Source organism: Syngnathus typhle, linkage group LG16 (genome assembly GCF_033458585.1).
Source record: "Syngnathus typhle isolate RoL2023-S1 ecotype Sweden linkage group LG16, RoL_Styp_1.0, whole genome shotgun sequence".
Lineage (NCBI taxonomy): Eukaryota > Metazoa > Chordata > Actinopteri > Syngnathiformes > Syngnathidae > Syngnathus > Syngnathus typhle.
The window spans coordinates 2,738,011-2,762,148 of NC_083753.1; the positions used below are offsets into that span (position 1 = coordinate 2,738,011).

The 24,138-nt window shown below is 48.3% G+C and overlaps 2 protein-coding genes across 5 annotated transcripts; one reads left to right on the top strand and one right to left on the bottom strand.

Annotated features, from left to right (window-relative positions):
- Positions 1 to 5,144: 5,144 nt before the first annotated feature.
- Positions 5,145 to 13,779, bottom strand: letm1 (leucine zipper-EF-hand containing transmembrane protein 1). Of its 3 annotated transcripts, none has more exons than XM_061302162.1 (14): positions 13,394 to 13,778; positions 12,234 to 12,291; positions 11,618 to 12,089; positions 11,084 to 11,227; positions 10,783 to 10,920; positions 10,460 to 10,663; positions 10,029 to 10,148; positions 9,718 to 9,849; positions 9,498 to 9,656; positions 9,171 to 9,263; positions 8,664 to 8,798; positions 8,135 to 8,328; positions 7,099 to 7,255; positions 5,145 to 6,791 (listed from the first exon to the last, which is right to left on the bottom strand). In XM_061302162.1, the coding sequence occupies exons 1-14, from the start codon at positions 13,476 to 13,478 to the stop codon at positions 6,645 to 6,647; spliced, it is 2,238 nt and encodes a 745-aa protein (XP_061158146.1). In that variant the 5' UTR covers positions 13,479 to 13,778; the 3' UTR covers positions 5,145 to 6,644. The 3 variants fall into 3 exon arrangements, with proteins under 3 accessions (XP_061158146.1, XP_061158147.1, XP_061158148.1); XM_061302163.1 differs by having other exon boundaries at positions 7,099 to 7,237; positions 13,394 to 13,777; XM_061302164.1 differs by lacking the exons at positions 5,145 to 6,791; positions 7,099 to 7,255; positions 8,135 to 8,328 and adding an exon at positions 8,342 to 8,551 and having other exon boundaries at positions 13,394 to 13,779.
- Positions 13,780 to 15,100: 1,321 nt separating this feature from the next.
- On the top strand, positions 15,101 to 23,745 carry nsd2 (nuclear receptor binding SET domain protein 2). 2 transcript variants are annotated; one of them, XM_061300982.1, is made up of 22 exons: positions 15,101 to 15,252; positions 16,120 to 16,715; positions 17,639 to 17,807; positions 17,895 to 18,058; positions 18,182 to 18,457; positions 18,525 to 18,645; positions 18,724 to 18,809; positions 18,879 to 18,978; positions 19,063 to 19,169; positions 19,252 to 19,341; positions 19,402 to 19,528; positions 19,602 to 19,802; positions 19,869 to 20,048; positions 20,457 to 20,613; positions 20,676 to 20,878; positions 20,960 to 21,063; positions 21,170 to 21,439; positions 21,563 to 21,679; positions 21,858 to 21,999; positions 22,147 to 22,253; positions 22,321 to 22,516; positions 22,754 to 23,745. In XM_061300982.1, exons 2-22 carry the CDS (start codon positions 16,143 to 16,145, stop codon positions 23,011 to 23,013), a joined length of 3,750 nt encoding a protein of 1,249 aa, XP_061156966.1. In that variant the 5' UTR covers positions 15,101 to 15,252; positions 16,120 to 16,142; the 3' UTR covers positions 23,014 to 23,745. The 2 variants fall into 2 exon arrangements, with proteins under 2 accessions (XP_061156966.1, XP_061156967.1); XM_061300983.1 differs by having other exon boundaries at positions 19,066 to 19,169.
- The last annotated feature ends 393 nt before the right edge of the window (positions 23,746 to 24,138 follow it).

The window sequence follows — 24,138 nt, forward strand, 5'->3', positions numbered from 1 at the left end:
ATCCAGGAAAAGAGTAATTGCATCGTTTTTACATCGTTTGTAAACTCACACTGACAGAGCATTTTTGAAAACACATCAACAGTCCAAACAATCCTGAAGAACAAAAATTGTAGCATAACTGGAGAGTGAAGGTCACATTTCATTTCCTTGCGGTTTAAACGACAACAACAACAACAAAGATTCAACAGCAAGCAAGCGCGGTGCCTCGTGTGGTCAGCCATGTAATTACACACCGTGTCATTATCGTATCGTATGGACGGGACGTGAGCGCAGCCAAATCCACCCACATTCCCTCTGCTGGCTCTTTTTCTTTTTTTTTTTTATTACCCTGCAAAAGTGGCCGCAAGTTGCAACATAGCGTATGCTACCAGCACGCAAAGGCTACAAAACATTTTGCAACCGAAAGCCAATCAAACGTCTGCAGCGCGGCCTAATTACACGGATGTGCATACGGGACATTGTATGCGTAATTACAGCGCGCGTGTAATTTGGTGTGCGCGCGTAATTACAGCGGTCGCGCAGCATGTTGAGACAGTACAGTAATAGATTTCCTTGTTTTCGGAGCCGTGGTTGTTTTCGCTGGCGCTTTTGAAAATGAAAGTTGCCCACATGAAAAACAGACTAAAAACGATCACACGTATGTGTGTGGATATATTTATACCTACACGGCTATTATCCATGTTTGTGCGTGACTATTTTCATCCGTGTCCACTAGAAAACGGGGGCTCAATGTTCTGTTCTGTTTATTTAGGGTTAACATTAGTGCAGGGGAAAAAGACCTAAAAACTGTTGAATTTCATTTTTACTGTGTTGTTTGTTCTCGCGAACGAGACAGCGTGGTTTGCCAAGCCTAACCTTATCCCCCTAACCCGAACCACTTCCAGGGCCGCTGCAAAAACTCGTCGTCTCCGGACGGGCAAGCGCCTGTCGAGAGGAGTAGGAGGTGAGGGCTGCTGTTGCCTAGCAACATAGCGCTGATGATTATTTTCGACCAGGTGGCCGCATTCACTTTTTATTCTCTGCATGAATTATACGCAATATTTTAAGATGATCGACAGATGATCATTTTAACATCGATTAGTAAAAACTGTAAATAGGAAAATAAACGTAAAAATAGTACCCTATTAAAACAATTACAGTAATTTCAAAATAAAATTGCCTATAATAGTTACAGCAATTTACAAATACACTTATGGACAAAATGAAATAAAATAATAATAAATAATGTGAAAAAAAGAAAATGCAATAAAAATCAATTAATTCATTTTGAGGTAGTTTTAGAAATTTATATAAAAACTAAAGTATTTTTTTCAAATCCTATTTGTAATTTATTATTGAAGACGCAGTAAACTTTACATTTTACCAATTTAAATGTTTAATAAACTAAATTCAACTCTGTGGATGTGCGTGACACAAAGATATCTTTTTTTATTATCCTGGTAAATAGTTTCATTTTTGTTTTTTATTTTTTATTTTTCTTTCAATAAATGTTTCTGTTATGATTTGAATAATGTAGCCTGTTAACAAAAAAGAAAAGAAAAATTAGAACTATTGAAAAAGTGAGATAATTCTTGGAACTAAGAATAAAAACAAGGATGTTTTGGGGGTGTGATCGCATTTTCCTTGAAACCCATTCAGTAGACCCCCCCCCCCCCCCCCCTCCACACATACCGTGCTTCTTTTTTGCAATCTATGACGTGACTGGCGTAACATGAATATTCCCTCTTGGATCTTCGCTTTGCAACATGGAGAAGAGCCAGGGGCTTCTTCCAGGTGATGGTGTGCACATTAAAATACATGGCACAGGAGAAAAGCCTGCAGGTCAATGGCGGAGATGTCGTCCTCTTTCATCTGCTGCAGAGCGGGAGGAGGAAGACGAGGGGGGAGGAAGGGGGAAGAAAAGGGGATCCCCACGGAGACTACAGGAGATTTTCGGGCAGCCCCAACCTTTGGAGCCACGTTCAACCTGGCTGAGGTGAACAGGATGAAGTTGCTGCAAGATCTGCTCTGAGAGTTGATCTTTTACTTCAAGGACAGCAGGGACGCACGGAGCCTTTGGCAGGGCATTCAGACCATCACGGACTACAAGCCCGAGCCGCAGAGCTGTGAGGACGACGTCCGTCTGCTCAACGATCTTAACCGCTTCTTTGCTTGCTTCGACGCTCAGAACAGCACTTGCCCGCTGAAGACGCCTCCCCCTCCACACGAGCAGCCCCTGTGCCTCTCTGCCGATAGCGTGAGGAGGGCGCTTGCCCGTATCAACACCCGTAAGGCGGCGGGCCCTGACAACATCCCAGGTCGAGCGCTGAAGGGATGCGCTGGGGACCTGACGGGTTTCTTCACGGACATCTTTAACATTTCCCTGCAGCAGGCCATCGTCCCTTCGTGTTTCAAGGCTGCCACCATCGTACCTGTGCCGAAGAAACTTGGTCCGTCCTGCTTCAATGACTCGGTAGTCACTGACGCCCATCATCATGAAATGCTTTGAGCGGCTTGTCATGGAGCACATCAGATCCATTCTCCCCCCCACCATAGACCCATTCCAGTTTGCGTACCAAGCCAAACGGTCCTCTGAGGATGCCATCTGCTCTGCCCTCCACTCGGCTCTCACCCACCTGGAGAGAAGGGACTCGTATGTGAGATTGCTGTTTGTGGACTTCAGTTCTGCCTTCAACACCCTTGTGCCACAACAACTCATCTGCAAACTCGACAAGCTGGGCCTCAGTACCTACCTCTGCAACTGGCTACTGGACTTCCTCTGTCAGAGGCCTCAGGTGGTACGTGTTGGTGACAAAATCTCCGCCAGCATCTCGCTGAGCACGGGGGGCCCCCAAGGCTGCGTGCTCAGTCCGCTGCTCTTCACGCTGCTGATGCATGACTGCACTGCAACCTACAGCAACTACAGCATAGTGAAATTTGCTGACGACACGACTCTGGTAGGTCTCATCACCAAGGGCGACGAGACTCAATACAGGTTGGAGGTTGACCTTCTGACCACGTGGTGCAGGGACAACAACCTCCTGCTGAACGTCAACAAGACCAAGGAGATTGTTGTTGACTTCCCAACACCTGCCGCTGACCATCGACGTGCTGTGGTGGAGAGAGTGAGCAGCACCAGGTTCCTGGGGGTGCACATCAGTGAGGATCTCTCCTGGTCCACCAACACCGCATCACTGGCAAAGAAAGCTCAGAGCCGCCTGTACTTCCTGCGGAAATTCCTCCTCCGCGCTCCTCCGGCCGTCATGACTACATTTTATCGTGGCACCATTGAGAGCATCCTCTCCAGCTGTATTGCTGTTTGGGGTGGTAGCTGCACTGACTACAACATGAAGGCCCTGCAGCGCATAGTGAACACGGCTGCCCTTCTGAGATTTGGATTTCATGTAAAGGTCTGGGTTTCAAAGTCAAGACAACGTCGTCAGCAATATCGTTCGATTCTTTGGATTACAACAGAGGTAGCGTCAAGTGATTATTATGGGATATCCTCTTCAAGTGTTCATTTATTTAGGAGTGAATTGGACTTTTTGCAGTGACACTTTGTGGGGGAAGGGCCCCACACACACATGGGATCCCACCAAAAGGAAATGGTGCGGTGTTTAGGTGTGAAATGGGTGCACATTGAAATTCATGAGTTTGAAAGGATGAAGTGGGTCAATCCTGGAATTGTCACGCCCGATGTCACGCAAAGCAATAACCAGATTGGACCCTGCTGCTCGTCAGGTCACTCAAAAGTCACAGGTAGGGTTTCAAGTCACACTTTGAAGGCAATTCAATTCAGCCATGGTCACAGATTAATGTTTCAAGAAAGCAAGGTCTTCATGTTCAAATCAAGGCTTCAAGACATGGCTTTACTTTCAAACTAAGCTTTAAGATTGAATTCAGAATTTCAAATAAGGGTTTCAAGGGAAGATTGAGGCCTCAAGCAAGGTTGGGCGTTTGAAATTGGGGTTCCAACACAAAAGTATTAGGGTATACAGTAATCCCTCGTTTAACGCGGATAATTGGTTCCAAAAACCACCCGCGATAAGTGAAATCCGCAAAGTACGGTCACCAACAGGAAGTACTGGGCAGGCTAACGAGTTAGCGGAAAGATGCTAATTCGCGATCGTGCTAACACGCGAAAACGGACTTCTAAAGGAACGTAAACGAACATTTGCAGCAATACTACATTGTCCTAAAGGTTAGACACGTTTCCTCAATTTAGAAGTTTTATTTTGACTTTTAAATTGTTTTTTAATTTAGAAAAAAAAACTGTGATGGAGTGAAGCCGTGATAAACGAAACGCAAAGTAGTGAGGGATCACTGTAACTCAAAGTCAGGGTTTGTGTCAGAACTGAAATGAGTGTTGCCTATATTTCAAGATTGGGGACTGGGTTGGAATTGAAACGAGTGTTGCCTTCACTTACGAGGTGATGGATTCCATTTTTCAGCAAGTTTTAAAATGTCCCTTTGCCGCCATCTAGTGGCCAATGTCGCTATGGGCAATATGGCGACCGCCCAAGGCGCAATCCACATGAGGGCGCACGAGCGCTCTCAAGAAAAAAAAGTCGCCAGTTTTCTAGCTCAGTCAATTCCATCGCAAATTTGTTCAATGGGCACTGGGGCGCCCTTACTGTCACTTGATGTTAGCTTGCTCCTGACAGTCGTGTCTTGTGGAGACGGGGTTCTTTCGTTCGTTCTTCGTGCGTGTCAGAAGAGCAGCCCTCTCCTCTCGCCGCGGCCCTCCCTCCCCACCTCTCTCGCCTGCTGGGACAGCAGAGGCCGGAGAGGAAAAGCAAAAGGAGGGGGAGCGAGAGATTCCAAGGCCACACAACTGCTTCCAAATAAATTGTATTTCATTCATAAAGATAATACCTATCCACATGTACTCAATTGGGTTATGTGAAAAAAATACACACAAGAATTGCACGCACTACGTTATGGCCGCATTACTTGATGCAAGCATACGTGACGTGACGTGATAAATGTTAAGGTTGTTTGACGAACCGGATGGTGTTTGCAAAATTTTTTTTTGGAAGCAGGGGGGCGCGATGGATGGTTCACCCAGGGCGCAAAAGTACCCAGAACCACCTCTGTGTATCGTTGTTATTTTTCTCTGGGGTTTTTTAAATATAGAAAACAAGCAGTAAAAAGGAGAGCGTATGTGAGCTTTTTGGTTTTTTTATTTCACTTTTTGTATATTGTGCCTTTTTTTTTTTTACAATTTATATTCATCTGATTGGGAGAGAAATTAAGTTTTCCTTTCAAGTCTGACCTCCTCAAAAGCAAAACCACAAAAAAATTCTCCACATTTTCATAAAGGTTCAATAAATAAATAAAACTGATTTCAAAATAATCTACATGCCACGTGCAGTGGAGACAATTCTATGTGTGGAAATAATTTGAAGGTCAGTTTCGAGGCAGTACAATCATGGTGGTGACAATCAACAATCTGTCAAGTGTTCGACTGTTAGATTCGTTTACAAGAGGGATTTGCGCCACATCTGCGACCAATCCGGTCGATGAAATGAGCGTGAAAGCAAATTGCATCCAACATGCCATCATGTAGCTGGAACCCCGACACGTCTAGCATTTTCATTTTCAGCTCCCAGCTGCCTTTTTGATCAATAACGCCACTGCAGTCCAAAGCAAAGAACACAAAATCATCCTAAACACCTCTCCAAAAAAGCACAGCTGCCCCCTTCTGGCTAAATAACGGTGACAACGAGGAATCATCATAATGACACACAATTGCAAAATTTGAATGCAGATCTGCTTATTGCTTTGTTCCTTATGATACAAGAAGAGAGGACGGTTTGAGTCAGGTGATGCAAACACATCCCAGAAAATAGTCATAGGCGCAACCCAAAGTGCATGGACGCAAGTCGCATGGGAGCCCACATTTCTGAAAAGCCCTTTGAGTGCTTATTCCAAAACCTTGATAGTCAACAAAAAGAGCCCCGAGGAGCTGGACACCAAGGATGTACGGAATAATGCTCAATGGATTTCCATCGGAATCGCCATCTTTCTCCTATCTGAGCCTTGATGATGCTCACTCTGGCGCCCCCTGTTGAAAGAAACTAATAGTGCATTTCTGAAACGTGAGTGATTCTGAAACAGCAAGTTTGTCTGAGCCTCTGTCTTGATCTGCGTTCCCTTATGAGCTCGAGCACGTCCCCTCTCCTACTGGAACGTAAAGAAGAAGGTGACGACTCAAAGGCCACTTGCGCAATCTCTCAAGTGGCAAGAATAACGCGGACAATGACGAAACGGAGATGAAGCGGTGCAAAAGTGAAATGACGTGAATTGAATCTTCTTTGGTTGAGGCGACACACCTTCAGTGTACAATCCAGATGAAAGAGGAGGAATGACGTTTTGGACTAAAGTGCACAAAGCATCGCGTGTCTCGGATCGTTCGGGACATCTCCTGATCACTTTTTACAAGTGTCTTTGCTCTCATCCTCCCTCTTGGGGCAAATGGATGATCCCATCATGTCCAATAAATAATAAAAGAACGCTAAAGTGTCATTTAGTCCATCAGACATTTCTTAGACCTGACGCCTTTGAAGCCTTGTGGCGGGAATACATTTTTCACAAGGCAGTTTTTGGTCGTGTACCTTCCGCCAAGCACCTGCCACGGCACCACCACGATGCTCTTCCTTGGTCTATCCATTGAGGTTAGCCGCGTGCTCCTTCTCTGCCTTCTCCTTGGCCTTCTCCATCAGCTTCTCCTCCTTCTGCAGCATCACCATGATGTCGGCCACCTGCGTGGTAGAGATGTCGATGTCCTCCTTGTCGATCAGCTCCACCACCTGCCGGTAAACGCGTGACCATATTGTACATGTCGCAATTTCAGAAAATGACTTTTTATGGCTTACCGCACTTGAGTGGAGCAAATGCACAATATTTGGAAACAACACAAAGTGACATTCTCTATCTTCCCTCTGTGCCCTAACAACATGGCCGCACTGGAAAGCGTAAAAGCGCATTGGCAAGTTCAGCTCGGACGTGGCCAATTTGAAACTCCAGCACCTTTCACGCTGGCTGGGGTCTCTGTTTGCATTTCCTTGTGGTCAGTAACTCACTTCCCAAATAAATGATGAAATCACAAATAAACACCTTGATGACATCATCGATGTCGATCTTGCCGTCCTTGTTGTCATCGAGCGCATCTGCGATGCTCTGCAGCTTGTGTTCGGGAATGTTCTGGATCTGCCGCATGATGCCAATGAGCTCGTCGATGCTGATCAGGTTCTCCCTGAAGGTGAAGAAGAGACTGGATACAGGAAAGTGCGTTACCGGCTTGGGCGGGGGTGTAAAAGGCGGTGGAGATTTAGATCTAGTTCTTGTGTACACTCATTTGGAGGGAGGGGGGGCGGCATGCTCCATTCCAGCTCCTCCCTTCCCATGATTACACCAATCAAAGGTTTCCAAGCAAACTTCTCCAAGCTTGCGCTTGCCGCAATGTTAATTTCATGCTACAAAACAAAAAAACATTATGGGTGCTTCTCTCTTTGAGAAGCGCATGGAAGGCTTGACGGTGAGCAAGTAAAATGTGGAAGCGTCCCCAGCACAATCACAGCAGACAACCACAATGTCGCGTTAGCAATGGTGGAAGCATAAATCAGCCAAACAAACTCAATTGATTGCAGCTTGTCTTACCTTGGAGTGTCACTATACTTTAGGGGTGTCCAAACTACGCCACACAAAGCGTTTGACGCCATTACCCCCCCCCCCCCCGGAAGAGAAGCCAACGCGCAGCGTTTGACGTCCCATTAGCACCCCCCACCCGTAAGAGAAGCGAACGCGCAGCGTTTGACGTCCCATTAGCCCCCCTCCACCCCGTAAGAGAAGCGAACGCGCAGCGTTTGACGTCCCATTAGCAACCCCAAAGGAAGAGAAGCGAAAAAAAATATTGGCCCCCGGGCCCCTTCACGTTACTAAATCTGGCCCTCCTTGCAAAAAGTTTGGACACCCCTGCTAAACTTAGTCAAGAATAAGCTGGAAATGTTTGCAGTCAATTAGGGAGCATCAAATGATTGTTTTTTTGGGGGGGCATTTATGCTGGCAAAAAAATTATCTGAGGCACCAATCTCCACCAGGATTTTACCATGCAAGCATGAAGGATGATGGGGTGACAACGTTGCTCTCTCACCCAACAGGTGGCGTAGTTTCGCCGCCCATCTGTCCGTCCAGGATGACCTTGTCCTTCTCCAGCTCTCCGATGATCTTGTCAATGCGTCCGATCATGCGGTTGACCCTCTTGGACAGCCGCTGGCTGGCCTTTGACTCGCACACTGCCTTCTCCTGGCCCGTCTTGGAGAGCTCCTTTTTTATCTCCTCCAGGTCCTGCGTGACGGCACACAACGTCAGGGCAGTGCTCTTCAAAGTGTGGCACTAGTGGAACCCGTCGGTTACAACTCCCCGTTCGCTCTGTGCAGGCCCGAGTGATAAAATGAGTACTTTGGCGCAATCCGATGGTATCTCAATGTTGTTGTTGGGTTTAATTCTTTGGAGATGCTTTTTCAGCTGCAATTGTGTTGTTGTTTTGGGCCGCCCTTAAACGCACCAACTGCAACATCAAAATGTTTCTGCTTATGATGTCTAACTTTGCCCTTACAATTTGCCTGCGTTCCCTAAAATGTCTGAAGCATGAGAATCCATTTAAGGGCGAGCGACAGCACCTCGCTGTACTCCTGCACGTCGTCCTTGAGTTCTTCCAGCTCTTCCTTTTCCAGGGTTAGCAGCTTCTTCTGCTCCTTCAGCTTGGAGCAGGCGTCGCTGATCAAATCAATCTCCTCTTTGGTGATCTCCTCGCCCTTCAAAGACGAGGACAGACGGAAATGAAGCACAACGGAATGAAGCCCAAGTGTCCACGCACACAAGACAAGCGGGAAAACACTGAGGAACTTTCACAAGACGTGGAACAATCATGAAGGACAACCGACGTGGGCAGAAACTTTTGTATGAGCACACGGTCATTTGGGAAGAGGAGCAAGCATTAGCTAGCACTCAAGCTAACCTGGTAGCGCAGGAATGTCTGCCACTGTTCAAACTGTGCATAGGTGCACACGTGAAGAAGAACAGAGGAAATTAAAGCAGCGTAAAAATGCCAGAGGTTGAGTCAGTAAAGAAAACAAAACAACTGTGTAGCAATGGCTTTGCAATTGTTCCCAAACATAAAGCTTTACCTTAACCCCTTCGAGGATGGGCGCCGTGTCCCTGAGCGCGTCGACCTGAGACGCCGTCTGCCTGCTTCGTTCAGCCTCCAGCTCTTCGCCGTCCTGTCATGTTAACGTTCAAGAAGGAATCTCGTCAGACTTTTGGAGGATGTTTTGTTGTCTTGAACCCATGGCGGGAAGTAACGGAGCACAAATACTTTTGTCACTGTGCTTAAGTCACAGTTGCCAAAATGATTTGTACCAGTCGACAAAACGTCAGCTTCTAACATTTAAGCTTTAAGCTACTGTGTAAACAAAGGCAGCTGGGGGCTTGTATCGAGCAAATTATGGCGTTACCCTGGCAGCCTTCTCCGCAGCGTCGGCCAGTCTCTCCAGCTCCCTTTCCTTGTTGTCCTGGCGAATGGCCGCCTCCTCCTGCAGTGTAGTCTCCACTTTAGTCTTGTTGTCCACTTTGGACAGCTCCATCTCGGCCGCCATCATCTGCGCCTCCTTTGTCTGCAGAAGACGGAAGGCAGCGAGTGACAGTGTGGGACGAGCGCGAACCAGGCGGACGTACCACCATCTCGGGGAGCGTCTGCAGGGTGGTATTGAGCTGGTCGGCTGGGGACAGCGTGTCGGGGAGGTACATGGCCCGGGACAGCAGCAGCAGGGAGGTGGGGATCTGCTGCTTCAGATGAAGTTCCAACCACTGCAAGACGGATCATGGGAAAAATAAGATGACGGGTCGACTACATCATTGCAAAACCTTCCGATTGCTCTGGAATCGTTTATGGATGATGAAATCTAAAAACATTGGCTAGTGACGGGCCAGGTGTAAGGCACCTCCCTCAAAACGGAGCGAGCACACGTCACATAAAAGTGGGGCACCTGGCTGAGCTGCTCTCGCAGTCGCTCCTCTGTGACGCCCAGTGATCTCATGCCTCGAACCCGACAGGCAGATTGCACCTCGTTCACGTTGAGGCTCTCCACGCCCTCCTCGGCAATCAGCTGCAAGAAGACAAAGCAATCCGCCCCACTGAGTGACTGTAATGTTGTAATTTTCATATTGCGCTTTTTACCAATATTTCAAATTCATATCAATGATTTTATTTGTCAACCTTGTGAAATAATAGCCCAAGTTATATTTTGACAAAATACAGCTTTAAACATCTTGTCACGATGCAAGATGGTTGTTTTTAATGTTTTTTTAGGAAGGTGACTAACTTTAAAAAAAAAAAATTGCAAATGATCTGTGCGTAAGGGAAAAAGTCAAGGGCACAAATCTTGGCCCGCCTATTTACGAAGGCAGCCAAGGTCACCTTATCGTCAGCGCGAATGTTCCTCAGCTTCATGATGAGCTGGAAGCGCAGGAAGTTGTTGGTGCCGATGGACTGGAGCTCCAGCAGGCGGCACAGCGCCACCAGCTGGGGCCGAGTCAGGTTGTCCAGCGTCAGCTCGTCCTCAAACAGTTTGGAGAACCGCAAGATCTCCTCGTTGCTGGGACGCTCGCCCGAGTTTCGGATCTAGGAACACATGAGGACTTTATTGTTCGATTTTTATTCGTGCGCTGATTTCAGCTGCGGGTGTTTTTCAAATAAACATGAAGTTAGGGTGGCATATTCAGCACATGTCGCTCACGAACCTTCTGGAAAAATGTGGAGAACTCTTCAGCAACGTCACCTTCGGCTGCCTTGTTACGCAAAGCGATCTCCTCAATGGTGTCCTGCAAGAACTTGGCCATCTCCAGCTTGACGCGCAGCTCCTTTTTCAACCTCTCCTCCTGCAAGTATATGAAATTGTTGCTCACAGAAGATAGAAAATATTCACCGTCAGCGCTTTGAAATTGTCTGTCTACATGTGTTGCGCAACCATTTGTGTTAATACACACTGCTTCCTGCAATGCTGATGCACTGATCAAGGGTATCGGGCGCTGAGTTTGTTACCTTCTTGGACTGCGTCTCGAAAGTGGACGGCAGCATGTTGGGGAAGAGTTTAAGGGCGACGGGCAGCAGGAACTCCATGAAGGGGACGATGATGAACACCAGGAAGGGCAGCAGTCGGAAGACGTCCGCGCAGGTCCGGAGGAACTGCGGGGGAGGGCATACATTTGAAAACAGGGCGTTCACACCAGATGAAGGGCTTCGGGTGGATCCCAGTGAAAAGGCCTTTCGTCAGTGGGGCTTTTGACATGTATCGCATCACATTAAAGCGTGGCGGCACGGGGGGTTGCTCGATGTTTGGGCATTGAAGACTTGAGAACGAATAATATGAAAAGAAGACTACCATGGCAAAAGTTAAGTCCGGGCTGGATCAATGAACTGTGGATGGGGGTGGGACATGCCTGCTCAGAGGGAGTTCAGCTGCATGTGAAAAGGCCTAAAAGGGGGAAATATGTGTGTGTGTGTGTGTGTTGGGGGCATCGTCAGCACCGACTACCAGCTAGTGACGTAGCTCTCTCTCCCACTTCAAGTCCTCACCTGTCTCCTCTCCCGGCGGGACAGGCCATGTCCGTTGAGCACCCGCCACAGCATTCGTCCGGCGATACCCGTGTCCACAAAGAGCAGCCTGAAGCCGTGGTAGTAATGTTTGATTTCGTCCAGCACCCGCTGTCGCAGTGTCCGTCTGACAGGTTCGGCGTCCAGAACCGGACTGTACACCGGCCCCCCTTCCTCCAGCTTCTTCTTGTCTTTCAGCGAGCGCAGGGACTTCTCCACCTTGGAGTCGTCCCACCTGGCCGGAGAGGCGTGGAGCCACCGGACGCCGGGGACGTCTCCCCGCCACGCTCGCGTCTCGCCAGAAATGGCTGGGTATGGGCAACAGGGAGCCCGGAGGCCCGAGGCGCATAAGAAGCGCCGTGAGTCCGAGCTCCAGGGTGGGCCATCTGACGAGAGGACCGAGGGGTCCAACTGATAGAGCCGGCCTGTGCTGACAAGTCGGAACCCACCCAGTCTGCGAAGGCAAAAGCAACGCTATCACATTCAACATGTGTTGCTGCACTCTTTGTGTTCACATATCTTTTGCTTAACATAGTGACATCGAAGTCCACCTCGTGAATAAAATGTGCGCTTTTCTGGCTCGATTTGACAGTCTCACCTGTGACTGGAGAGTCTTAACGCAGTGCAGTTGAAGCAGGAAGCATCTTTCACTTTCCCTGTGAAGCAGCAAAGATACAGGATTGATTTGCAAGGGAAACAATCGCACAACATCCATAACATTCCAAGCGCTCCAGATGGACTATCGAGCTGAGATCGGTTACGTGCCAACGTCTACCGGCATTCAACATTGTTGATCCGACTCTTGCATTGGATGACATGAAACGGTGTACCGAAAGAAGCAGGCCAATCAGTTACTATCTGTTGAAATCCCAGGAGGCCCAGTGAGAGGCCCGCGGAAGCTTTTTGACCAATTGTGTGGGAGCAGCTGGCCGGGTGGCGCCCCCGTTGGCTGAGCATACACAAACCCATGCACGCACAATCACAAGCAGAGTCCACTGGAAGCACCGCACTCACATATGACACCGAGGGAAAGGACTGGAAATAATGAAAATAGTGTGGCGCTATCCGAGAATGCTGGCTTGCTTTTAACCGACAATTGGCAGTTTGCTCGCATTGCTCGTAAACGCTATTTTGGGGTGAGCTGCTCAAGTGTTTTGTTTATATTTACACACCGCACCAAGCAACAATGTGTCTTTTACTTGACATATACTTCATAAATGGAGACCAAACTAGAGCACCAAGCAGCACCAAGAAAAGGACGTTAAAGAATAAAAGCCAAACAAGATGCAAATGTAAAACATTTTCAGCTTCAATATTCTTTTTTTCCACAACATTCCAGTTTCTCACGTGGACATTTGAGAAAATGAATTGCACAACAATAATCAGAACGGTTACTTGTAAATTTCCCATTTTTAATGTTGAATGTCATGACATGAACAAAAATATATGACAGGAGGAATTTGGGCGAAGTCGAAGGCGCTGCCATGGCAACTGGCATCCCCCAGTCCAATGCGAGCTGGTGAGCCGCTGTCCTCACAGACCTTATTCCATTTCATTTACTACGACAGCGACTTTTTTCAAAGATTTTACGGCAACAGTGAATCATCCGCCACTTCACGGCCCTATACGGAAAAATACCACGAATGCTAATCCAAACAAGCTAGTTAGCTACGTCAAGACCGCCCCCCCCCCCTCCCCATACATACATTCATACTCGTGGGCTTAACAAATTAATCACAACAAAGAATGACGCCTTACCTTTGGCTTTCCGTAGATCGCTGTTTAACGACCTGGAGGAAGTCATTAAGGGTGCCCTGGACCTCGTAAACAGGATTAACGCCATGTGGAAGCTTTGCTCGCTGTCGGTCTCGCGGCTACCTTGGACTTTTTTTTTTTTTTTATTAACTGGTGCGCCACTAGGCTAGCGAGTTAGGCTAAATGTTTGTCGTAACAACGGAAAGGAGGTTCCCAGAGTTAGAGACGAGAAACATAGAATAAAAAACACGTCGCTTAAATAACTGCAAAACATCGAAGAATCCTGCTCCGTGTTTCATGCCCTTCCCGTCTCTCTCTTGTTCAAGGAGGCCTCGAGTGACAGCAAAACGAGGGCAAGGCTTCCTCTGACGTCATTCTACCGTCCGTGAGCCCGGGGACCGCCAACCGGAAATTCGCTGCAATAATAATAATAATAATAATAATAATAATAATGTTAAGAAGAGAGACAATTATCATTATATTTATAAATATTAATGTACCAAAATATGTGTCACTTCGTTATTTGGCCATTAATTACTTCTATGGCTATTAAAGTTCGAGTATATTTGTCTGTTTTTTTATCCAAGGCGGAAACACGTCCGGGTTTGTAGTTTAATAAAAATGAAATCATTTTGACAAAGATAATTTGATGTATTTTCAGATTCTAATGAAACACAATTAATAGTTAACAATTTATACGGATAAAGGATTTCCTTTTTAAATTTGTGTTTTACGAGATAGGACATTTTAACTTCCTTTCCGCCGATGACGTTTGAGTGATACGATGAGGTAACCGCCATCTGCAAGAGCATGTCAGCACTCGACATAAGAAAAAAATTATCACTACATTTGTATGTACGTGTACACAAAGACCGTGGCATTTTGTTTAAATTCTTGCAACTTTTATACGGCCATTTATTCTTTATTAACAGACTTCAGTTTTGTTTTGTTTTAACTGAGCCGGAACACACGTCCTTTGTGTGGTTTAAAAATAAAAGCCCATGATCATTTTGGTTAATTTACTAATTCCGAGTTTACATGTATGTTCATTGTGTGTAATTCAAAATATATTGTTCAACAATTTTTCCAGATTAATGGCTGTTTTTTCTGTAGAACGTGCTGTTTTGTTTTGTTTTACAGAAAAAGTTACTTTAATTTGAAAGTCCCGTCCTTTCCGACCACTATGCGTTGGTCTGTGGCGGGATCTGCCAACCGGAAAAGGAGCATAACGGAGAAGAACGTAATAATATCGCTGTTTCTGTCCACACTAATCTTAATCTTTTCCTCACATGGGCAACTCATGTGGTCCTTGGGGCCACTTCAGTACAAGGCGAACAGGCTAAGTCCTGAATATGAAGGCCTGGATTCAATTGTGCTATGGATAAGGAGACAAAACCTCCCCGTATAAGAAATAGACAAAAAAAAGCAAATGAATGCAAAAAAAAAAAAAACACTAAATAAATGCAAATCCGCGAGTATGCGGGGGTCCACTGTTTACAAAATCCATGACCGGGTTTGCCCTGGACCACCAAAATGACTCCACCCATGAATTACGCAGCAGTGGGTGCCTCCAAATGTGAATGGTTTTCATAAAGTGGTTTTGCAGTTTAATAGAAATGAACAAAAATAAATAATAATAAAAAAACATTCGTAAACGTACGTAAATTCTGTTTATTTAAGGGACCGGTCTGCTGTGTGCTCCTCCGACCAATCACGAGTGAGCATTTTTCGCGCTGGTTGGCCTCACAGTTTGAGTTCCCCGCAAAAGCCTTTTCACTCCACTTGAATGAAATTCGTCGTTTGACGCCATGGAAAAATTCCTCCTTTCCGTCTAAGCGGCCGCCGGGACGTCCTGCCAGCGGGTAAAGCCCCGAACGTCGCCGTTCGTCCTTACTGTCAAGGCCGAGCCGACAGGAGCCAACGCAGGGACTTTTTTTCTGGGAAAGTGTACACTTGTCCCGGGGCCCAGCATCCATTTTAAGCGAGAGGCGGCTAGTTAGCCAATGCTAACTCCGGCTGCTACTTTTCAATGGGATTCAATAGGCTTTGCTGGTTAGCATTTTTTTCGAAACGAGCTGTCATGGCGCCGACAAAGTGACTCTTCTGACCGAGTCGGAGCCGAACACATAATTCAGTCTCAGATGCAATTCGGTTGTAACTGTAGTGTTTCTCGCCATGGTGTTTTTGGCTTTTGTGCGGCGGCTTTGTCTAGTTGCTGTTTAATGGCAGACGATCGCGAGTGGTATAAAGGGAATAAAACATGCCCGCTTGCCAATTACAGGTACTAACTATCACATCTTAAAACATCTTCCAGTTTATGAGAACGACTAGTTTGTATTTTAAAAGTACGTCCAGACAGTGAGTAGCACAAAGTTGAAACAATCGCAAGGCGCTCGCCAGACAAGATAAATCGATCCACGATGGGACATAGCTACTAAAAGCCACGTTATTGGACGTGTCAGCTGTTGTTGTTATTTCCGCGGCTTTTCCACACGGCGATGCGCTCATTGGGCATCGCTGCACGCGGTTCCTGCCCTCCTCTGTGCACAGACTGCAGCTAGCTGATAGCTTGTCCTTTCTCCAGGGGGACTGATATGCAAGGAAGCCAGGGATAGAGGCTCGCTACCTGCTCGGATTTCTTTGTGCAAAGGAACTCTTGAGAAAGTGTGTTTTGATCAATTTGAGATTTGCACACGTTTGACTCGGTCCCACCTCTGCTTTTTTGTCAGAGTGTGTGAAAAAGACTTGTGGAATGGACAGCAAAGGAAGTTCCTTGCCTTTGATGGCCGAGCCGGCAAACCCCGTCAGTATGAAGCAGTCGCCAGAGTCGCGCAGCGACCCTTCCCTGCTCATGGACCGGGCCGCCGCGCAAACAGCCACCACCTTGCAGATTGGCGTACTCCCAAAGATGTCCGGCCACGCTCACGGCAACCACGGACATGACCGACTCAAGGACCTCACGTCTCTGGTCCTAAACAGCGACCAGGACGCCATCCCCAAGATGTGCGCCACTGAGCCGCCCTCCCTCAAGGGCGCCGAAGCTCCTCCTTCCAACGGAACCCATCAACACGCCCGTGCCCATCACGGTGAGCCGGGGCTGAAGGCGAGCGTACCCCAAGTGGTCAAGGCGCCTCTCTTTGAGCCCTGCTTGGCCAGCGGGACCAGCTTGGCCGCCGCCGAGGGTGCTGCCTTGGCGCCCGAGGAAAGACAGGAAGTGAAGAAGCGGCGGCGGGGGAGACCTCAGAAACCAAAACCTCAACCCAACCTCAGTTCGTCCGCCATATCCAAAGATGCTCTTGGTCCCGCTTCGGAGGCAGTGGAGGTGGTGAGTTTTTGCTTCTAGTCAACTCGTTCAAGCTTGTATTTGTTGGAAACTTCAAGAAATTACACTGGACCCCAGCGGTCCAAACTCATGTTGAAGGCGAATCAGAGCACACCTGCACCCATGTAGATTGCCTTTGATTCATTCCAAATCAGGTTGAGATGTTCTAATAGGCTTTTCCTGACATTTTTATAGTCCCGAGCCACGATCCGCAGAGAGCTTCCGCAGCATCAGAAGGATCTCATTGTTCAAAGATATCAGTCGGGAGAAGGGTACAAAAGAATTTCCAAGGCTTTAAAGATGCCGTGGAACACAGTGAAGACGGTTGTCGTCAAATGGAGAAAGTACGGCACGACCATGACGCTCCCAAGAACTGGACGCCCCTCCAAAATCGATGAAAAGACAAGAAAATTGGTTAAGGGGCCCGCTGAGAGGCCGACAAAAACGGTGAAGGAGCTGCAAGACCTGGCAAGTACTGGCGTGACAACAATTTGCCGTCTTCTACATATGTCATGGCGGCAGGGTAGCCTAGCAAAATCACTTGCCCCAAACGCATGTGCTTAAATTGTGCTGCGAAACCAAGACTTGAGCTGTTTGGCCATCGCTTCAAAAGGTACAAAAGAGAGCCATAGTGAAGCGTTGTGGTGGCCATGTTGTCAAGGCTTGGAGATGTTTTTCTTCAGCTGTCAAGGCCTTGGTCAAGCTGGGGAGAATTCGGAACTGTTCCACTTTGCGGTCAGCGAGCAGAAAATCCTTGAGGTTTCTGCTGGAAAGCAAAAAGTCAGGAAAAGCCTACTAGAAGAGTTGAACAAGAGGGTTCTCTTTAATTCATAAGTGGTCACAAGAAGCTCTGACATTTTTGTTAGTGAAGTACAAAAGATGATTTCCTCTTAAAAGTGTGGACCCCCCCTGATTTCTTTGTCTAGCCTGCAATCGTCACTGAGTCGCCAGCAAACGCGACAGAAGCTCTGCCTTTGCCGAACAGCTTCTCTGTTGGCGACGTGGTGTGGACCAAGGTGTCAGGCTACCCCTGGTGGCCCTGTCTTGTGACCACCGACCCTGAACTCAACCACTACATCAAACCCAAACCAAACGGTGATTCTTCGTTCAACTGTCCCACATTACAAGGACTCTGAATATTCCCTCCAATCTGTCTTTTTTTTTTCTCTCTCTCTCTCTTAGCTAAAGGCAGGTCAGGCTTTCTTTACCATGTGCAGTATTTTGGAGATGCTCCTGAAAGGGGCTACATTTTTGAGAAGAACATGGTGCCTTTTGCTCGGGAGAGCCAGTTCCAGGAACTCGGCCTGCGCAGCAAGCAGCCGGTCTCGCGTGTCCTTCACAAAAAGGTACTTCAACCTTTATATAGTGAGAAAAAAAATAGCAAAGAATTCAAACAATTAAATTCTCAAGTGGAGGTACCTCATTTTTTTTTCCTTTTGGTTGTGGTTGACGGCCGTTTGGCCCTCCAGACCCTTCAATCGGTGCCCCGTAAAGTGCGCCCCCAGTGGAAGATGGGCGTCATCCAGGCCACCGAGGCGCTGGCCATGTCGCCCGACCAGCGCTTGGCCAACTTCATCTTTGCGTACGACGAGAACGGGCCTCACCTCAACGCCTGCATCCTGGACAAGCTGAAGCCCGAACCCGGCGCCGAGGCAGAGGTCCGGCTCCTGATGGGCGTGGCCGCTGCCTCCAAGCGTGGACAGCGGCTGAACGGAGGCCATCTGACGAGAAAGAAGAAAGATGCTGTAAGACACACTTTGAAGTCGTACCAAGTTGTTGCGGACAGTTTCAAAACTTGCTTTCACTCCAAAGCAACCCCCGGTGCCTCTCAAGAAGCCGCCAAGACTTCAACAACCTCTAAAGGTGGACGGGAGGCGGAAAACATCCACAGGTCCTTCTGAGAAGATGACGTCGGCAGAAAATTCAGCTCCGGGTCAGTGGGGAAAGTGCCACCTGCCTTCCAAACAAATCCTCCATCATTTATCATGCCGTTCATCTGTTGTGCTTTTAGCTAAGAGGCGGCTGAAGCAAACCTCCAAAAGGACAACCACGGTCGACGCAGCCGTGGAGCAGCAGCCCAAAAAGAGGCAAAAAAATGTCAGAAGATCCTGCATGCGTTGTGCGCGGAGATGGGAAACGCAACCTCACAACGTTCTTCATCAACAGGAGCAGGTCAACCGGAAGGCCAGTGCAAGGAGTTGGAAAGCTGACAAAGAAGGCAAAGAAACCAAGAAGGCACAAAAAGAGCAGCAAGTGCCTCTTGCAGGTAGACCACAATCGAGCCATGGTGTTAAGCAGCCCAACTACAAGACCAGTTTGTCAAAGAGTTCACTTTCTCCACAAAACCAAGAAGCCGAGAAACCAAAGCGCAAAAGGAAGCGGAAGCAAGATGGCGAAAGCCTCGGCGAGCCCACAAAGTCCAAAAAGAGACGTTTATCCCTTTGTCCTGAACCTGAGGTCAGAGAGCTGTGTGAATTTTTGTTTTTTGGGGGGGGAGGACCTGCCTTCATGTCTGAGGCTGCCCTTACCTTGTGCACAGGGTTCCGGAAGCGAAGGTTGTCCCGCTTCTCCGAGCGACAGCCTAGACGGCATGAAAAAGGGAGAACGCAAGAAAGAGTTTGTCTGCCAGGTTGGTATTTGGTTCGCTTGAACGTTCTGTGAGCCCACTTATCTCGGTGTTGTGGTGCAGGTGTGCGAGCGGGCCGGCGACGACCTGGTTCCCTGCGAAGGTCAGTGCTGCGGAATGTTCCACCTCGGCTGTCTGGGCGAAAGCTTTCAGCCGGACGACAAGCCGCTGTGCCGGCCGTGCAGCACGGGTGAGCAAGCGAGCGCGCCTTCCATTTGCCATCGCCTCGAATCTTTTGGCGGACTTGCCGTTTCTCCTGCCAGGGGTTCACCCGTGCTTCTCATGCAAGCGGTCGGACGGGGATGTGCGGCGCTGCCACGTGGCACACTGCGGCAAGTTCTACCACGAAGTGTGCGCCCGCCTCAGCCCACTCAGTGTCTTTGACAGCAAAGGTTTCCGCTGCCCACTGCACACTTGCCTCAGCTGCCACTATGGCTGCCGCACGCAGCACAGGTCCACCAAAGGTGAGGCGCTCGCCAGCGAACGCCACCTCCAGCTGCAAACGTGAGGCTCACCTGAGGTGTTTGCAGGGCGGTTGATGCGGTGCCTGCGCTGCCCGGTGGCCTACCACGTGGGCGACCTGTGCCTAGCGGCGGGCAGTGAGATGATCACCAACACCGCCATCATTTGCACCAACCATTTCAACGCCAAGAAGGGATATAGGCACCACAGTCACGTCAACGTCAGCTGGTGCTTTGTCTGCTCCAAAGGTGAAAAACATGCAGCACAATCCCAAAAACAACAATAGCTTTCAGTGTCATTCTTTGCAAATAATACATTTAATATTGTATGGCTGCATACTGTTGGATTGTCTGTCTACGTGTGTTGTGCCGCCATTTGTGTCCCAATATCAAATATGCTGGAAACACTGCGGCACCAATGCTAATAGGTAGCCACTCTATGGTGTTTCCCATTGTGCGTTAGCATTTAGCTAGCGAACTCAGGCCATTTGTTTCACAAGGCACCGACTTATGACCAAAAAAGATAACCACAGCTGACGCTTTTGAAAACCCAATCAAACCCCCCCTTCCAAAAAACCCCAAAACCAAACATTATGCAACTCTCGCCTGATTTGTAGTTCTTCCAAAACCAAGCAAGCCTGCTGCAATGCCTTGCAGGAGGTCAGCTGCTGTGCTGCGAGTCGTGTCCCGCCGCCTTCCACCCCGACTGCCTGAACATCGCCATGCCCGACGGCAGCTGGTTCTGCAACGACTGCCGCACCGGCAAGAAGCCCAAATACCGAGACATCATCTGGGTCAAACTGGGAACTTACCGGTAAGCGCTGCATGGCCATAGCGTTTTTCCATCGCCGCCTTTCTCACGTTGTTCGCCTTCAGTTGGTGGCCAGCGGAGATTCACTCCCCGCGCAACGTCCCCACCAACATCCAGCACCTTCGCCACCAAATCGGAGAGTTCCCGGTCTTCTTCTTTGGCTCCAAGGACTACTTCTGGACTCACCAGGGCCGCGTGTTTCCCTACATGGAAGGCGACCGAGGAAGCAAGTACCAGAAAACCGGCATCGGGAAAGTCTTCAAGACGGGTAAAGCCTCACGTGGCAAGCATCCGCCCCAACACAAAGAGCTGATTTGAAGCGTTACCTTGCCCGCTTTGCTCTCTTCAGCGCTGCTGGAGGCTGAATCTCGGTTCAAGGAAATGAAGATGAAGCGAGAGGCCAAGGAAGCGCAGGAGAAAAATCGAAAGCCGCCCCCGTACAAATTCATCAAGGTTAGAGAACAGAAATGGCCATTTTGCATTTTCAGAAAGTGAAGGGGGAAAATCATTTCAAATTGGAAGAGCTCTTATTTGCAGCCTACATTTCTTTTTATTGCAGGTCAACAAGGCGGTCGGCAAGGTGCAGGTGTACGTGGCCGACGTGTCGGAGATCCCCAAGTGCAACTGCAAGCCCTCAGTGGAACGTCCATGCGGCTTTGAGTCGGAGTGCCTGAACCGCATGCTGCAATACGAGTGCCACCCGCAGGTGTGCCCCAGCGGCCAGCGCTGCTGCAACCAGGACTTCAGCAAGCGCCTCTACCCAGACACCAAGATCATTAAGACGCCTGGCAAGGGCTGGGGCCTGATGGCGCTGCGTGACGTCAAGAAGGTCCGCCGCCACCGTCCTGCAAACCAAACCTGTTGGCGGAAAACTAACACAAGCGGTGATTTGCGACTTGCTCACGGCTCCAAACGGTTCCAAGTTGTGGCCTTTCATCTGTTCACCCGCCAGGGCGAGTTCGTCAACGAGTACGTCGGAGAGCTGATCGACGAGGACGAATGTCGGGCCAGGATCAAACACGCTCACGAGAACAACATCACCGACTTCTACATGCTCACCATCGACAAGGTGGGTGCGCGCGTTGCTCCCCGGCGGGCGCCGTGCGCTCAGCGGCTCCCCTCCCACCGGCAGCATGTTGGGAACGTTACACGAGAGCGGACTGTAACGTCATAGTCGTCAACACCACAAACACGGCGGCGCGGCCCCATCGTCCGGTAACGTCTTTGCCTTTCCCCCCCTTCCCCAGGACAGAATCATCGACGCCGGTCCCAAGGGCAACTTCTCCCGCTTCATGAACCACAGCTGCCAGCCCAACTGTGAGACGCAGAAATGGACTGTCAACGGGGACACGCGTGTGGGACTGTTTGCCATCTGCGACATCCCGGCGGGTAACCTTACACTTCGCCACAGCGCTACAACAATTGACCACTTAGCGACTCTTTTCAAAACACCAACAAGCCACTTAGGAGGCTCCGAATGTTCATGTGGCCTTTCCACAAATTTCTGATGCTTTAGTGTTTGTTTTGCCGCGGTAGGCACTGAGCTGACGTTCAACTACAATTTGGACTGTCTGGGCAACGAAAAGACGGCGTGCCGCTGCGGCGCCCCCAACTGCAGTGGCTTCCTGGGAGATCGCCCCAAGGTAAAAAAATACAATCAAAGCTGCAACAAGTATTAGCGTTTTTTATTGCGTTACCTGCCCTCGCCAGAACTCCAGCGGTCAGGTGGCAGATCCCAAAGCCAAAAGGCCCAAGCGCAAGTACCGGAAGCGGCGGACAGAGGGCAAGAAGTCGGACGACGAGTGTTTCCGCTGCGGCGACGGAGGCCAGCTGGTCATCTGCGGCAAGAAGACCTGTACCAAAGCCTTCCACTTGTCCTGTCTCAACCTCTCCAAGAGGCCCTTTGGTCAGTGATTAAACTTCAAAACAAAGTATATTTCTAGCCTTAAAACCTAAATTATCAACTTCCTGTTTAACTTTGGGCATGGTACCTGAGACTTTTTTGTGTGTGCTTTATGTTCAACACATCCACCCAATTTTGTGCTAGTCAGTCAAACTGGTTCCAGGTGCATAACCTTTTTTGCAACCTTCCAGGAAATGCTGCAGAGTGAATTGTGGAGTAACGTTTCCTCTTTGCTGTCAGGTCGCTGGGACTGCCCGTGGCACCACTGCGACGTCTGCGGCAAGAACTCCCATGCCTTCTGCCAACTGTGTCCCAACTCCTTCTGCAAGGCCCACCAGGAGGGAGCATTGCGTGCCTGGCCGCCCACGGGCCAGCTGTGCTGCCTGGAGCACGATGAGCAGCAGGACGTCGCCCTCGCTGCTGTTCCGGCCATCGCCCGTCCCAATGGCCCAAGGAAAACCCCGGTCAAGAATGCCAAGAGGAAAGCGGCCGAAGCTTAAAAAGTAGAAAGAAACCAAACACAAAAGGTTCAATCTTGGTCATCAGGGAACAAGTTCACCGATTGCGCTTTTTCAGTTTTTTCCTTTTCTTGCACTGAGCTATCCACTTCCTGGTCTGATTTGTTTTTGCCAAACTGCATGTTTTTAAGTTTGTAAGTCAAGGCTTTGATACTTGAGTCCCCCCTTCTTTCTTTTTAATATATAGAGAATACATAGTAAATATGTGCATATGACAGAAATGAGACTACCTTGTACTGTACTTAGTCCAGTAGTGTCCTTCATACTTTTTTTTGTGATAATGCCCAACAGAAGGTGGTAATAATGATAGATTGTGTTGGGGGAGTGGTGAGGCCGGGCTTCCATGTGAATCTGTGACAAACACTACTGAGTCGTTCGAGCGCTCCAAGCATATTTTGTACTCTTCAGTTGGATCCTAACTTCTAGTTTTTAGTCTATTAATAAAAGGTGGCAAAAGTCAGCTCTCAAGGACTCACTGCTTGAATGTACATTGAGCTCTGGAAAGACTGTTGAACATATGTAGTGGATTGTTGTGAGCACCATTTAACTGGTTTAACTGGCTTTTAACTACTATCCCTCCTAAACCACAAACTAATATGTACATACTGTATAAGTGCCCATAGTAATGCCTTCTATTGTAAATATATCAAGTTTTTTTCTCCTATCATTGTCAATCTTTGTGTGCTACAGCTTAATAATAAAAATACTAACAAACATGGCAGACACACAAACTTATCCATACATATATTGTCAAATGAATTTAGTAACACTGAAAAACAATGTGAGACATGCAAAAAAAAAAATGCACAAGATAACCCAAGTTAAGGGGATCATCTTGTCAAATTGCACTTTAGGAAGAAGTTTGGAATCAGTACTAGCTACCTTAAGGTTCCTATGAGAGAATTGTGAGTCACACAACACAAGTAAAACCAATAACATACATACGTTAGTGTGACATACCTGCACTAAGCTCCATATATGATCTACAGTTCCACCATGTTCCAAATGAAACTACACTAAGAAAAAGTTCATGTTTTATGCTACACATCACTAAGAAAGGATTAGTGCTTGAGATGTTTTTCCTAACTCAAATAAAACCAATAATGC